Source organism: Coturnix japonica, unplaced genomic scaffold (assembly GCF_054131305.1).
Source record: "Coturnix japonica strain WE unplaced genomic scaffold, WE-NBRP24 Scf175, whole genome shotgun sequence".
In the NCBI taxonomy this organism is placed as follows: domain Eukaryota; kingdom Metazoa; phylum Chordata; class Aves; order Galliformes; family Phasianidae; genus Coturnix; species Coturnix japonica.
Genome location: NW_028189078.1, coordinates 47,540 through 64,564, shown reverse-complemented (window position 1 = coordinate 64,564; position 17,025 = coordinate 47,540). Strand labels below are relative to the sequence as shown.

Below are 17,025 nucleotides of genomic sequence, written 5' to 3'. Positions count from 1 at the left end.
AGTCCCCCAAAAAAAAAAACAAGATACCCAAATACCCCATAACACCCCCAATACTGCCCCAATTCTGCCCCATAGACCCCCAAATACCCCATAGACCCCCATATCTGCCCCACATCTGGTCCCCCCCCCCCCCCATTAAGCCCCCCACCCACTTGAGCTGCATCCCGATGTTGAGGCTGTGCAGGAAGTTGCCCCCAAAGGCCAGACAGTCCACGGGGGTCAGCACCGCGTGGATCCAACCTGGGGGGAAACGGGATTAAATGGGGGGGGGTCCATAAAGTGGGGAGGGGAGGGGGGGTCTCAGATCCCCTGGACCCACAAAATGAGGCTGGGATCCCCCAAACCCCCCTCCAGGACCCCCAATAATACCCAATAACCCCCCCCAGGACCCCCAAACCCCCTAGGAACTCCAATAGCCCCCCAATAACCCCCCCAGGACCCCCAATAACCCTCCAATAACCCCCCCAGGACCCCCAATAGACCCCAATAACCCCCCCCAGGACCCCCAAAATGGGGCTGGACCCCCAATAGCTCCCCCAGGACCCCCAATAGCCCCCCAGGACCCTCAATAGCCCCCAATAGCCCCCCCCAGGACCCCCAATAACCCCCCCCAGGACCCCCAAAATGGGGCTGGGACCCCCCAAACCTCCCTCCAGGACCCCCAATAATACCCAATAACCCCCCGCAGGACCCCAAAACCCCCCTAGGACCCCCAATAACCCCTGCAGGACCCCAAATAACCCCCCAATAACCGCCCCAGGACCACCAGTAACCCCCCCAGGACCCCCAATAGACCCCAATAACCCCCCCCAGGACCCCCAAAATGGGGCTGGGACCCTTAATAGCTCCCCCAGGACCCCCAATAGCCCCCAGGACCCTCAATAGCCCCCAATAAACCCCCCCAGGACCCCCAATAACCACCCCCAGGACCCCCAAAATGGGGCTGGGACCCCCCAAACCTCCCTCCAGGACCCCCAATAATACCCAATAACCCCCCCCCAGGACCCCCAAACCCCCCTAGGACCTCCAATAGCCCCCCAATAACCCCCCCAGGACCCCCAGTAACCCCCCCAGGACCCCCAATAGACCCCAATAACCCCCCCCAGGACCCCCAAAATGGGGCTGGGACCCCCAATAGCTCCCCCAGGACCCTCAATAGCCCCCAATAAACCCCCCCCGGACCCCCAATAACCCCCTCAAACCCCTCCCAGGACCCCCAAAATGGGGCTGGGACCCCCAAGGACCCCCCCCAAGACCCCCAATAGCCCCCCAATACCCTCAATAGCCCCCAATAAACCCCCCCAGGACCCCCAATAACCCCCTCAAACCCCCCCAGGACCCCCAATAGCCTCCAATAAACCCCCCCAGGACCCACAATAACTCCCTCAAACCCCTCCCAGGACCCCCAAAATGGGGCTGGGACCCCTCCAGGACCCCCCCCCCCCCATGTACCTGTGGGTATGAAGAGGGTCTGTCCCTGCCTTAGGGGGCAGTGGTAGCACTGATCCACCAATAAAATAACCCCCCAGGACCCCCAATAACCCCCCCAGGACCCCCAATAGACCCCAATAACCCCCCCAGGACCCCCAATAAACCCCCTCAGGACCCCCAATAGACCCCAATAACCCCCCCAGGACCCCCAAAATGGGGCTGGGACCCCTAATAGCTCCCCCAGGACCCCCAATAGCCCCCCAGGATCCTCAATAGCCCCCAATAAACCCCCCCAGGACCCCCAATAACCCCCCCCACGACCCCCAAAATGGGGCTGGGACCCCCCAAACTTCCCTCCAGGACCCCCAATAGACCCCAATAACCCCCCCAGGACCCCCAATAGACCCCAATAACCCCCCCCAGAACCCCCAAAATGGGGCTGGGACCCCCAAAGACCCTCCCCAGGACCCCCCCCCCCATGTACCTGTGGGTATGAAGAGGGTCTGTCCCTGCCTTAGGGGGCAGCAGTAGCATCAATCCACCAATAAAATAACCCCCCCAGGACCCCCAGTAACCCCCCCAGGACCCCCAATAGACCCCAATAACCCCCCCAGGACCCCCAAAATGGGGCTGGGACCCCCAAGGACCCCCTCCCAGGACCCCCAAGAGCCCCCCAGGACCCTCAATAGCCCCCAATAAACCCCCCCAGGGCCCCCAATAACCCCCTCAAACCCCCCCAGGACCCCCAATAGCCCCCAGTAACCCCCCCAGGACCCCCAATAGACCCCAATAACCCCCCCAGGACCCCCAAAATGGGGCTGGGACCCCCCCCCCATGTACCTGTGGGTATGAAGAGGGTCTGTCCCTGCCTTAGGGGGCAGCGGTAGCATCGATCCACCTGGTCCCCAAAGAAGAGCTGGCCCTGGTTACGGGATCGAGCCCAGGCCTCAAACAAACCCAGGTTGGCACTTGTGGGGCGGGCCAGGTAGTAGATCTGCTCACCCTATAGGGGATGTGGGGCACGATGTGGGGCAGGGCAGACAGTGGGACCCAGAGCTGCCCCATAGCTGCCCCAGAGAGACCTCATAAAACCCCATAGAGAGCCCATAGAGACCCCATAGCGAGTCCATAGCTGCCCATAGAAATCCCATAGAAAGCCCATAGCTGCCCCATAACCACCCCATAGAGCCCCATAACCACCACAAACCACACCCTAACTAACTAATAGAGCCCCATAACCACCCCAAAATCACCCCATAGAGCCCCATAACCCCCCATAGAGCCCCATAACCACCCCATAGAGACCCACAGAACCCCATAAACCCCCCATAGAGCCCCATAACCACCCCATAGTGCCCCATAACCCCCCATAGAGCCCCATAACCCCCCCACAGAGCCCCATAACAACCCCATAAACACCCCAAACCACCCCATAGAGCCCCATAACCGCACCCATAGAGCCCCATAACCACCCCATAGAGCCCCATAACCCCCCCATAGAGCCCCATAAACCCCCCATAGAGCCCCATAAACCCCCCATAGAGCCCCATAAACCCCCCATAGAGCCCCATAACCCCCCCATAGAGCCCCATAACTACCCCATAGAGCCCCATAAAGCCCCCATAAAGCCACATAACCACCCCATAGTGCCCCATAACCCCCCCATAGAGCCCCACAGAACCCCATAACCATCCCATAACCCCCCATAGAGCCCCATAACCCCCCCATAGAGCCCCATAACCCCCCATAGAGCCCCATAACCACCCCATAGAGACCCACAGAACCCCATAAACCCCCCATAGAGCCCCATAACCACCCCATAGTGCCCCATAACCCCCCATAGAGCCCCATAACCCCCCCATAGAGCCCCATAGAACCCCATAACCATCCCATAACCCCCCATAGCGCCCCATAACCCCCCCACAGAGCCCCATAACCCCCCCACAGAGCCCCATAGAACCCCATAACCACCCCATAACCCCCCATAGAGCCCCATAACCCCCCCAAAGAGCCCCATAGAACCCCATAACCATCCCATAACCCCCCATAGAGCCCCATAACCCCCCCATAGAGCCCCATAACCCCCCCATAGAGCCCCATAACCCCCCCATAGAGCCCCATAACCCCCCCATAGAGCCCCATAACCACCCCATAGAGCCCCATAAACCCCCCGTAGAGCCCCATAAACCCCCCGTAGAGCCCCATAAACCCCCCATAGAGCCCCATAACCCCCCATAGAGCCCCATAACCCCCCCCATAGAGCCCCATAACCCCCCCGTAGAGCCCCATAACCCCCCCGTAGAGCCCCATAAGCCCCCCCATAGACCCCATAACCACCTCATAGTGCCCCATAACCCCCCATAGAGCCCCATAAACCCCCCCATAGACCCCATAACCACCTCATAGTGCCCCATAACAACCCCATAAACACCCCAAACCACCCCATAGAGCCCCATAACCCCCCCATAGAGCCCCATAACCACCTAATAAAGCCCCATAACCACCCCATAGTGCCCCATAACCGCCTAATAAAGCTCCATAACCACCCAAAATCACCCCATAGAGCCCTATAGAACCCCATAACCATCCCATAGAACCCCATAACCCCCCCATAGAGCCCCATAACCACCTCATAGTGCCGCATAACCCCCCCTTAGAGCCCCATAACCCCCCCATAGAGCCCCACAGAACCCCATAACCATCCCATAACCCCCCATAGAGCCCCATAACCCCCCCCATAGAGCCCCATAACCCCCCCGTAGAGCCCCATAACCCCCCCGTAGAGCCCCATAACCCCCCCGTAGAGCCCCATAGAACCCCATAACCATCCCATAACCCCCCATAGAGACCCATAACCCCCCCATAGAGCCCCATAGAACCCCATAACCATCCCATAACCCCCCCATAGAGCCCCATAAACCCCCCAATGGAGCCCCATAAACCCCCACAAAGCCCCATAACCACCCCATAGAGCCCCATAGAGCCCCATAAACCCCCCATAGAGCCCCATAAACCCCTATAGAGCCCCATAAACCCCCCCGTAGAGCCCCATAACCCCCCCCGTAGAGCCCCATAAACCCCCCCATAGACCCCATAACCACCTCATAGTGCCCCATAACCCCCCCATAGAGCCCCATAAACCCCCCCATAGACCCCATAACCCCCCCATAGAGCCCCATAACCCCTTATAGAGCCCCGTAACCCCCCCATAGAGCCCCATAACCCCCCCATAGAGTCCCATAGAACCCCATAACCATCCCATAACCCCCCATAGAGCCCCATAACCCCCCCATAGAGCCCCATAACCCCCCACAGAGCCCCATAGAACCCCATAACCACCCCATAACCCCCCCCCCATAGCTCCCCATACCCTGAGCACGTGGCACCAGGCGGACGCCCCCCCCCTGTCGATGTGGAAGTCGCTGTATCCGTCCTTGGCCCCCATCAAACAGAACTTCTGCAGGCTGGGCCGCTCCTGGGCCGAATCCCCCGGCCAAAGGTTCTCGACCCACGACAGCTTCCGCACGATGCGAGGGGTCTCCACCACGTTGGACAGTCTATGGGGCGAGATATGGGGGGTTAGGGGGCAGGAGGAGCCCATAGGGGGGGATATGGGGTCATATGGGGGGGATTGGGGGGGATATGGGGTCATATGGGGGGTTAGGGGGCAGGGGGAGACCATAGGGGGGGATATGGGGTCATATGGGGGGTTAGGGGGCAGGGGGAGACCATAGGGGGGGATATGGGGTCATATGGGGGGTTAGGGGGCAGGGGGAGACCATAAGGGGGGATATGGGGTCATATAGGGGGTATGCAAGGGGTCTCCACCACGTTGGACAGTCTATGGGGCGAGATATGGGGGGTTAGGGGGCAGGGGGAGACCATAGGGGGGGATATGGGGCGAGATATGGAGGGTTAGGGGGCAGGGGGAGCCCATAGAGGGGGATATGGGGTCATATGGGGGGGTTAGGGGGGATATGGGGTCATATGGGGGGGATTGGGAGGGATATGGGGTCATATGGGGGAAATCAGGGGGAATATGGGGTCATATGGGGGGAATTGGGGGGGATATGGGGTCATATGGGGGTGGGATATAGCAGGGCTAAGGGAGTTAGGGGGCAGGGGGAGACCATAGGGGGGGATATGGGGTCATATGGGGGAGATCAGGGGGGATATGGGGTCATATGGGGGGTTAGGGGGCAGGGGGAGACCATAGGATGGTATATAGGGTCATATGGGGGGTATGCGAGGGGTCTCCACCACGTTGGACAGTCTATGGGGCAAGATATGGGGGGTGAGGGGGCAGGGAGAGACCATAGGGGGGGATATGGGGTCATATGGGGGGGATTGGGGGGGATATGGGGTCATATGGGGGTGTTGGGGAGCAGGGGGAGCCCATAGAGTGGGATATGGGGTCATATGGGGGGGATAAGGGGCAGTTGGGGGGCAGGGGGAGACCATAGGGTGGGATATGGGGTCATATGGGGGTGTTAGGGGGCAGGGGGAGACCATAGAGGGGGATATGGGGTCATATGGGGGAGATCAGGGGGGATATGGAGTCATATGGGGGTGTTAGGGGGCAGGGGGAGACCATAGGGTGAGATATGGGGTCATATGGGGGGTATGTGAGGGGTCTCCACCACGTTGGACAGTCTATGGGGGGAGATAAGGGGGGATATAGGGGGGTTAGGGGGCAGGGGGAGCCCATAGAGTGGGATATGGGGTCATATGGGGGGTATGCGAGGGGTCTCCACCACGTTGGACAGTCTATGGGGGGAGATATGGGGGGTTAGGGGGCAGGGGGAGACCATAGAGGGGGATATGGGGTCATATGGGGGGATTGGGGGGGATATGGGGTCATATAGGGGGGATTGGGGGGGGATATGGGGTCATATGGGGGCGGTTAAGGGGGAATAACATGGGGTTAGGGGGGTTAGGGGGCAGGGGGAGCCCATAGGGGGGGATATGGGGTCAGTATGGGGGAAATCAGGGGGAATATGGGGTCATATGGGGGCATTGGGGGGGTCGGGGGAGCCCATAGGATGGGATGTGGGGTCATATAGGGGGGGTCGGGGGGGTTAGTGGGCAGAACCCCATAACCCCCCATAGTCCCCGCCCCATAGACCCCATATCCCCCCTCCATATCCCCCCATACCGCGTGTCAGAGAACTCAATGGGGCAGAGCTGCAGCACCCTGTCCCCCCCATAGCCCCCCATAACCCCCATAGCCCCCCGCACACAGACCCCATAGAACCCCCCCAGCCCCCCATATCTCCCCCCACAGACCCCCATAGCCCCCCCATAGACCCCACAGAACCCCCCCAGCCCCCCATATCTCCCCCCACAGACCCCCATAGCCCCCCCATAGACCCCCATAGAACCCCCCCAGCCCCCCATATCTCCCCCCATAGACCCCCATAGCCCCCCCACAGACCCCATAGAACCCCCCCAGCCCCCCATATCTCCCCCCATAACCCCCATAGCCCCCCCATAGACCCCATATCCCCCCATAGACCCCATACCGCGTGTCAGAGAACTCAATGGGGCAGAGTTGCAGCACCCTGTCCCCCCCATAGCCCCCCCATAGACCCCATAGAACCCCCCAAGCCCCCCATATCTCCCCCCATAGCCCCCCATAGCCCCCATACCGCGTGTCAGAGAACTCAATGGGGCAGAGTTGCAGCACCCTGTCCCCCCCATAGCCCCCCCATAGACCCCATAGAACCCCCCCAGCCCCCCATAACCCCCATATCTCCCCCCATAGCCCCCCATAGCCCCCATACCGTGTGTCAGAGAACTCAATGGGGCAGAGCTGCAGCACCCTGTCCCTCCTGGCCCCACACAAATAGGACACAAAGTCCCCCAGCTTCATGCTGAGCTTGGCCTGGCGCCCCACATCCAGCACCTCCACCTCCTTGTCTGCTCCTTTGGGGGGGGGGGACAAAAACACACACATTAATGGGGGGGGGGAGGCAATGAGACCCCAAAGACTTAATGGGGGGGGCAATGAGACCCCAAAGCCTCAATGTGGGGGGGCAATGAGACCCCAAAGACCCAATGGGGGGGGCAATTAGACCCCAAAGCCTCAATGTGGGGGGGCAATGAGACCCCAAAGCCTCAATAGGGGGGCAATGAGACCCCAAAGACTTAATGGGGGGGGCAATGAGACCCCAAAGTCTCAATGTGGGGGGCAATGAGACCCCAAAGACTTAATGGGGGGGGCAATGAGACCCCAAAGTCTCAATGGGGGGGGCAATGAGACCCCAAAGACTTAATGGGGGGGGGGGAATGAGACCCCAAAGTCTCAATGGGGGGGGAGGTTGGGGGTCTTTCACGGGGGGTTATGGGATGATAAGACCCCAAAGCCTCATTGGGGGAGGGGGAGGCAATGAGACCCCAAGCCTCAATGGGGAGGGAGGTTGGGGGGTCTTTTGTGGGGGGTTATGGGGCAATGAAACCCCAAAGCCTCATTTGGGGGGGGGAGACTGGGGGGGGGGGGGCAATGAGACCCCAAATGTGGGGCAGGAGGGCTTTGGGGGCACCCTTTGACTCTTAAACCCCCCTAAAGTGCCCCATAGCCCCATTTTAGGGTCGGATTTAGGGTCAGATCCCCCCCCCCCCAACTCACCCACGTAATGCTCGACATCTCTGGGTCCAAATGTGGGGGGGGGCAACGTCATCCCCAGCCCCTCCTTCCTGCCCACGAGGATGGGGGCGCTGAAGCTCTTCTCCTCCAGGTACTCAACAGTCAGCTGCGCCCCACTGGGCTTCAGCAGCACCTCGTCTGCGCTGGGGGGGGATATAGGGCGGTTATGGGGTCTATGGGGCGGTTATGGGGTCTATAGGGCGGTTATGGGGTCTATGGGGCGGTTATGGGGTCTATAGGGGGATTATGGGGGGGGATATGGGGTCTATGGGGGGGATATGGGGTCTATGGGAGAAGTTATGGGGGTCTATGGGGGGATATATGGGGTCTAAGGGGGGTTTATGGGATCTATGGGGGATATATGGGGTCTAAGGAGGGTTCATGGGATCTACGGGGGGATATATGGGGTCTAAGGGGGGTTCATGGGATCTATGGGGGGATATATGGGGTCTAAGGAGGGTTCATGGGATCTATGGGGGGATATATGGGGTCTAAGGGGGGTTTATAGGATCTATGGGGGGATATATGGGGTCTAAGGGGGGTTTATAGGATCTATGGGGGGATATATGGGGTCTAAGGAGGGTTCATGGGATCTATGGGGGGATATATGGGGTCTAAGGGGGGTTTATGGGATCTATGGGGGATATATGGGGTCTAAGGGGGGTTCATGGGATCTATGGGGGGATATATGGGGTCTAAGGGGGGTTTATGGGATTTATGGGGGGATATATGGGGTCTAAGGGGGGTTTATGGGATCTATGGGGGGATATATGGGGTCTAAGGAGGGTTTATGGGATCTATGGGGGGATATATGGGGTCTAAGGAGGGTTCATGGGATCTATGGGGGATATATGGGGTCTAAGGGGGGTTTATGGGATCTATGGGGGGATATATGGGGTCTAAGGGGGGTTTATGGAATCTATGGGGGATATATGGGGTCTAAGGGGGGTTTATGGGATCTATGGGGGAGCCATGGGGGGTTATGAGGAGGATATGGGGTCTATGGGGGGATATGGAGGGAGATATAGGATCTATGGGGGGATATGGAGGGAGATATGGGTTCTGTGGGGGGGTTATCGGGTATAAAGGGGAGTTATGGGGGGAGTTATGGGGTCTGTGGGGGGGGTTATGGGGTCTATAGGGGGGTTATGGGGTCTATAGGGGGGATTATGGGGTCTATGGGGTCTATAGGGGGGTTATGGGGTCTATGGGGGCTCCTCCAGGTACTCCACCGTCAGCTGCGCCGCACTGGGCTTCAGCAGCACCTCGTCTGCGCTGGGGGGGGATATAGGGCGGTTATGGGGTCTATGGGGCGGTTATGGGGTCTATAGGGCGGTTATGGGGGGGATATGGGGTCTATGGGGGAGATATGGGGTCTATGGGGGGTTATGGGGGGATATATGGGATCTATGGGAGGATACAGGGGGAGATATGGGTTCTATGGGGGGTTATCAGGTCTAAAGGGGGGTTATGGGGGGAGTTATGGGGTCTGTGGGTGGGTTATGAGGAGGATATGGGATCTATGGGGGAATAGGTGGGGAGATATGGGATCTATGGGGGGTTACAGGGGGAGATATGGGTTCTATGGGGGGGTTATCGGGTCTAAAAGGGGGTTATGGGGGGATTTATGGGGTCTGTGGGGGGGTTATGAGATCTATGGGGGGATTATGGGGGGGATATGGGGTCTATATGGGGTCTATAGGGGGGTTATGGGGTCTATGGGGGCTCCTCCAGGTACTCAACAGTCAGCTGGGCCCCACTGGGCTTCAGCAGCACCTCGTCTGCGCTGGGGGGGGATATAGGGCGGTTATGGGGTCTATAGGGCGGTTATGGGGTCTATGGGGTCTATGGGGGGGATATGGGGTCTATGGGAGAGGTTATGGGGATCTATGGGGGGATATATGGGGTCTAAGGAGGGTTCATGGGATCTATGGGGGGATATATGGGGTCTAAGGGGGGTTTATGGGATCTATGGGGGGATATATGTTGTCTAAGGGGGGTTTATGGGATCTATGGGGGATATATGGGGTCTAAGGGGGGTTTATGGGATCTATGGGGGGATATATGGGGTCTAAGGGGGGTTTATGGGATCTATGGGGGGATATATGTTGTCTAAGGGGGGTTTATGGGATCTATGGGGGATATATGGGGTCTAAGGGGGGTTTATGGGATCTATGGGGGGATATATGGGGTCTAAGGGGGGTTTATGGGATCTATGGGGGAGCCATGGGGGGTTATGAGGAGGATATGGGGTCTATGGGGGGATATGGAGGTAGATATAGGATCTATGGGGGGATATGGAGGGAGATATGGGTTCTGTGGGGGGGTTATCGGGTATAAAGGGGAGTTATGGGGGGAGTTATGGGGTCTGTGGGGGGGGTTATGGGGTCTATAGGGGGGTTATGGGGTCTATGGGGTCTATAGGGGGGTTCAGCAGCACCTCGTCTGCACTGGGGGGGGATATAGGGCGGTTATGGGGTTTATAGGGCGGTTATGGGGTCTATAGGGGGATTATGGGGGGGATATGGGGTCCATGGGGGGGTATATGGGGTCTATGAGGCTATGGGGGGGTCTATGGGGGGAGATATGGGGTCTATGGGGGGATATGGAGGGAGATATGGGTTCTATGGGGGGGTTATCGGGTCTAAAGGGGGGTTATGGGGGGAGTTATGGGGTCTATGGGGGGATTATGGGGGGCATATGGGGTCTATATGGGGTCTATAGGGGGGTTATGGGGTCTATGGGGGCTCCTCCAGGTACTCCACCGTCAGCTGGGCCCCACTGGGCTTCAGCAGCACCTCGTCTGCGCTGGGGGGGGGATATAGGGCGGTTATGGGGTCTATGGGGGGATTATGGGGGGGATATGGGGTCTATGTGAGGTATATGGGGTCTATGAGGCTATGGGGGGGGTCTATGGGGGGAGATATGGAGTCTATGGGGGGTTATGGGGGGATATATGGGGGTCTATGGGGCTATGGGAGAGGATATTGGGTCTATGGGTGGGATATGGGGGGGTTTATGGGGTCTATGGGGGGATATGGGGGATTTATGGGGTCTATGGGGGGGTTATGGGGTCTATGGGGGGAATATGAGATCTATAAGGGGACTATGGGGTCTATGGGGGGCATTATGGGGGGGGATATGGGGTTGATGGGGGGGCTATGGGGGCACATGGGGTCTATAGGGGTTCTATGGGGTCTTTGGGGGGGTTATGAGAGGGATATGGGGTCTAAGGGGGGTTATAGGGTTGGGTATGGGGTCTATGTTAAGGCTATAGGGAGTTATGGGGTCTATGGGGGGGAGGAAATGGAGTCTATGGGGGGTTTATGGGGTCTATGGGTCAAAAAGGGGCCATATGGGATGAAAAGGGACCCTATAGAACATAAAGGAACCCCCATAGAACAAAAAGGAACCCCTATAGGGCCAAAAGTTGACCCTATAGGACAAAAAGGGGCCCTATAGGACCAAAAGGGGCCCCTATGGGACCAAGCAGAGCCCCATGGAACAAAGAGCTTCTATAGGGCAGCAAAGAACCCTATATAGAGTCAGACTGACCCCATGCAAACCTATATGGACACAGATCCCCTATAAGTGCCCTATAGACGCCCTATAGGTGCCTTATATGTGCCCTATAGGCGCCCCATAGGTTCCCCTTACCTGGGGAAGGTCCGGCCCCGCAGCTCCCTGACGAACTGTGCGCTGCCGGTCCTTATGGGGCGCCCCACATCCGCGTCCCCTATAGCGCCTTTAGGGGCCGCCCGGCGCCGCTTCACTGTGGGGCAGGAGGAACTATAGGGACCTATAGGGAACCCATGGGGGGGAGAGGCCCCATATGGCCCCACCGCAGCCCCATAGGACCCTATATGGCCCCATATAGGTCTATGTAGATCAGTCCTGGCCCCATATGGCCCCACTACAGCCCCATAGGACCCTATATGGCCCCATATAGGTCTACGGAGATCAGACTCGGCCCCATATGGCCCCACCGCAGCCCCATAGGACCCTATATGGCCCCATATAGGTCTACGGAGATCAGTCTCGGCCCCATATGGCCCCACTGGACCCTATAGGGCCCCATATAGGTCTATGTAGATCAGTCTCAGCCCCATATGGCCCCACTACAGCCCCATAGGGCCCTATATGGCCCCATATAGGTCTATGGAGATCAGTCTTGGCCCCATATGGCCCCACTACAGCCCCATAGGACCCTATATGGCCCCATATAGGTCCATGTAGATCAGTCCTGGCCCCATAGGGCCCCACTACAGCCCCACAGGGCCCTATATGGCCCCATATAAGTCTATGGAGATCAGTCTCGGCCCCATATAGGTCTATGTAGGTCAGTCTCAGCCCCATATGGCCCCACTACAGCCCCATAGGACCCTATATGGCCCCATATAGGTCCATGTAGATCAGTCCTGGCCCCATAGGGCCCCACTACAGTCCCATAGGGCCCTATATGGCCCCATATAAGTCTATGGAGATCAGTCTCTGCCCCATATGGCCCCACTGGACCCTATAGGGCCCCATATAGGTCTATGTAGATCAGTCCTGGCCCCATAGGGCCCCACCGCAGCCCCATAGGGCCCTATATGGCCCCATATAGGTCTATGTAGATCAGTCTTGGCCCCATATGGCCCCTCTGCAGCCCCATAGAACCCTATATGGCCCCATATAGGTCCATGTAGATCAGTCTTGGCCCCATAGGGCCCCACTGTCAGCCATAGGGTTCCCAGCCCCACATGCCGTGGGTCCCCCAGCCCCACACATTGCCGACCCCACAGCCCCACACAATGCGGGTCCCCCACCCCCCAGCCCCACACTCTGTGTGTCCCCCACCCCCAGCCCCACACGCTGTGGGTCCCCACCCCCAGCCCCACACGCTGTGGGTCCCCACCCCCAGCCCCACAAGATATGGGTCCCCCACCCCCAGCCCCACACGCTGTGGGTCCCCCACCCCCAGCCCCACCCTGTGGGTCCCCCACCCCCCAGCCCCACACACTGTGGGTCCCCATCCCCACTCACTGACGGAGGGTCCCCTGAGCACGGCGCACTGTGGGCAGTGGTACAGGTCGATCTCAGCCGCCGCCTCCTCCTCCACCCCCACACAGCTGCAGGGACAGCAGCACCAGGATGGACCAGTACGGACCAGTACGGACCAGTATGGACCGGTATGGACCAGTACAGACCAGTATGGACCAGTACGGACCAGTACGGACCAGTATGGACCGGTATGGACCAGTACAGACCAGTATGGACCAGTACGGACCAGTATGGACCAGTATGGACCAGAACAGACCCGCATGGACCAGTATGAAACAGTACGGGCCAGTACAGACCAGTATGGACCGGTACAGACCAGTATGGACCGGTACAGACCAGTATGGACCAGTACAGACCAGTATGGACCAGTACGGACCAGCATGGACCAGTATGGACCAATATGGACCAATACGGACCAGTACGGACCAGCATGGACCAATACGGACCAGCATGGACCAGTACAGACCATTACAGGCCAGTACAGACCAGTGGCCCCCCCCCACTGCCACCCCAGTGCCCTCCCATTCCATCTCACTTCCATCCCAGTCCCATCTCAATCCATTCCAGTCCCTTCCCAGCACCTCCCAGTTCATCCCAGTCCCTCCCATTACCTCCCAATTCATCCCAATCCACCCCACCCCATCCCAGCCCCCTCCCAACCCATCCCAGTGCCCTCCCAGTCCCTCCCAGTCCATCCCAATCCCCTTTCAGCACCTCCCAGTCCATCCCAGTACCACCCTTCCCAACCCATCCCAATCCATCCTAGTCCCAATCCCAGTTCCCTCCCAACCCATCCCAACCCATCCCAATCAATCCCAACCCATCCCAACCCACCCCAGCCCCAATCCCAGTCCCTCCCATTGCCCTCTATCCCCATCCCAATTCATCCCAGTCCCAATCCCAGTCCCCTCCCAACCCATCCCAATCAATCCCAGTCCCTCCCATTGCCCTCTATCCCCATCCCAGTCCATCCCATTCCCCTCCCAACCCCTCCCAACCCACCCCAGCCCCAATCCCAGTCCCTCCCATTGCCCTCTATCCCCATCCCAATCCATCCTAATCCATCCCAACCCATCCCAGTCCCCTCCCAACCCATCCCAGTCCCAATCCCAGTCCCAATCCCATTGCCCTCTATCCCCATCCCAACCCATCCCAGTCCCAATCCCATTGCCCTCTATCCCCATCCCAGTCCCAATCCCATTGCCCTCTATCCCCACCCCAGTCCCAATCCCATTGCCCTCTATCCCCACCCCAGTCCCAATCCCATTGCCCTCTATCCCCACCCCAGTCCCAATCCCATTGCCCTCTATCCCCATCCCCGTCCCAATCCCATTGCCCTCTATCCCCACCCCAGTCCCAATCCCATTGCCCTCTATCCCCATCCCAGTCCCAATCCCATTGCCCTCTATCCCCATCCCAGTCCCAATCCCATTGCCCTCTATCCCCATCCCAGTCCATCCCATTGCCCTCTATCCCCATCCCAGTCCCAATCCCATTGCCCTCTATCCCCACCCCAGTCCCAATCCCATTGCCCTCTATCCCCATCCCAGTCCCAATCCCATTGCCCTCTATCCCCATCCCAGTCCCAATCCCATTGCCCTCTATCCCCATCCCAGTCCATCCCATTGCCCTCTATCCCCACCCCAGTCCCAATCCCATTGCCCTCTATCCCCACCCCAGTCCCAATCCCATTGCCCTCTATCCCCACCCCAGTCCCAATCCCATTGCCCTCTATCCCCATCCCCGTCCCAATCCCATTGCCCTCTATCCCCACCCCAGTCCCAATCCCATTGCCCTCTATCCCCATCCCAGTCCCAATCCCATTGCCCTCTATCCCCATCCCAGTCCATCCCATTGCCCTCTATCCCCATCCCAGTCCCAATCCCATTGCCCTCTATCCCCACCCCAGTCCCAATCCCATTGCCCTCTATCCCCACCCCAGTCCCAATCCCATTGCCCTCTATCCCCACCCCAGTCCCAATCCCATTGCCCTCTATCCCCACCCCAGTCCCAATCCCATTGCCCTCTATCCCCATCCCAGTCCATCCCATTGCCCTCTATCCCCATCCCAGTCCCAATCCCATTGCCCTCTATCCCCACCCCAGTCCCAATCCCATTGCCCTCTATCCCCACCCCAGTCCCAATCCCATTGCCCTCTATCCCCACCCCAGTCCCAATCCCATTGCCCTCTATCCCCATCCCAATCCCAGTCCCAGTCCCAATCCCATTGCCCTCTATCCCCATCCCAGTCCCAATCCCAGTCCCAATCCCATTGCCCTCTATCCCCATCCCAGTCCCTCCCATTGCCCTCTATCCCCATCCCAGTCTCCCATTGCCCTCTATCCCCATCCCAGTCCCAATCCCATTGCCCTCTATCCCCATCCCATTCCATCCCATTGCCCTCTATCCCCATCCCATTCCATCCCATTGCCCTCTATCCCCATCCCATTCCATCCCATTGCCCTCTATCCCCATCCCATTCCATCCCATTGCCCTCTATCCCCATCCCATTCCATCCCATTGCCCTCTATCCCCACCCCAGTCCCAATCCCATTGCCCTCTATCCCCATCCCATTCCATCCCATTGCCCTCTATCCCCATCCCAGTCCCAATCCCATTGCCCTCTATCCCCATCCCAGTCCCAATCCCACTGCCCTCTATCCCCATCCCATTCCATCCCATTGCCCTCTATCCCCATCCCATTCCATCCCATTGCCCTCTATCCCCATCCCATTCCATCCCATTGCCCTCTATCCCCATCCCATTCCATCCCATTGCCCTCTATCCCCATCCCATTCCATCCCATTGCCCTCTATCCCCATCCCATTCCATCCCATTGCCCTCTATCCCCATCCCAGTCCCTCCCATTGCCCTCTATCCCCATCCCATTCCCCCCCATTCCCCCCCATTCCCACCTGCCATGGAACCAGTCCTGACACCCATCGCACTCGATCATGAAGCGCGTGACGTCGTAGGGCAGGCGGCACAGGCAATAGACGGGCACTGAGGCCATGGCCCCTATAGGCCCCTATAGGTCCTCCCCGGGCATCTATAGGGGCCCCTATAGACTCCCCTTCCCACCCCCACCCCCTTCTTTAGCCCTATAGGAACCCCCTCAATGGGACACGCTTTGTCTATAGGGGATTTGCTGCTCTATAGGGGATCCCCTGCTCTATAGGGGGTCCCTTGCTCTATAGGCAATCACTTGCTCTATAGGGGATCCCCTGCTCTATAGGGGGTCCCTTGCTCTATAGGGGATCCCTTGCCCTAAAGGACCCCCATAGGGGCACCGGGGTCCCTGCTGTTCTATAGGGTGGGGGTGGCTGAGCTGGGAGGACCCGGAGAGACCCTATAAGAAGCTATAAGGAACCCTCCCCCCAAAAGAGATAATATAAGTGATTCAATCCCTATAGAACCTGTATGACCCTATGATGGGACCTATAGCAGGTCCTACAATCTATATGGCCCAGGGCAGACCCCTAAAGAGCCTATAGGGCCCCCAAACTCCCTTCACAAGCAATATAAGGCCCCAGAAACCCCAACGAAGGATCTATAGGGGGATCTATAGGGCTGCCTGAAGTGCCTATAGGGCCCCTCAAACCCTCTCCAAAGGATCTATAGGGGCTCCCCTACTAACGCCCTATAGGGCCTGGGATCCTATGGGGGGTTTATGGGGTCTATGGGGGGCTTATAGGGTCTATGGAGCAATAGAGTGGGCCTATGGGGGGAGTTATGAGGTCTATGAAGTTATAGGGGGGGCTTATAGGGTCTATAGGGGGGAATTATGGGGTCTATGGGGGGTTTATGGGGTCTATAGGGGGGTTATGGAGTCTATGGGGGGGTTTATTGGGTCTATGGGGGGATTATGGGGTCTATGGGGAAGTTACGGGGTCTATGGAGCTATA

General features: G+C 58.6%; 1 protein-coding gene across 1 annotated transcript; it reads right to left on the bottom strand.

Moving 5' to 3' along the window:
• Nucleotides 1–148: 148 nt before the first annotated feature.
• On the bottom strand, nt 149–16,906 carry LOC146751025 (histone lysine demethylase PHF8-like; the record flags this gene model as incomplete). Its single annotated transcript, XM_085535776.1, has 8 exons — nt 16,036–16,906; nt 13,103–13,188; nt 11,735–11,849; nt 8,060–8,220; nt 7,215–7,356; nt 4,802–4,988; nt 2,272–2,434; nt 149–240 (listed from the first exon to the last, which is right to left on the bottom strand). Coding segments are annotated over exons 1-8 (1,044 nt in total), but the record flags the coding sequence as incomplete, so codon positions are not given.
• Between the last annotated feature and the right edge of the window lie 119 nt (nt 16,907–17,025).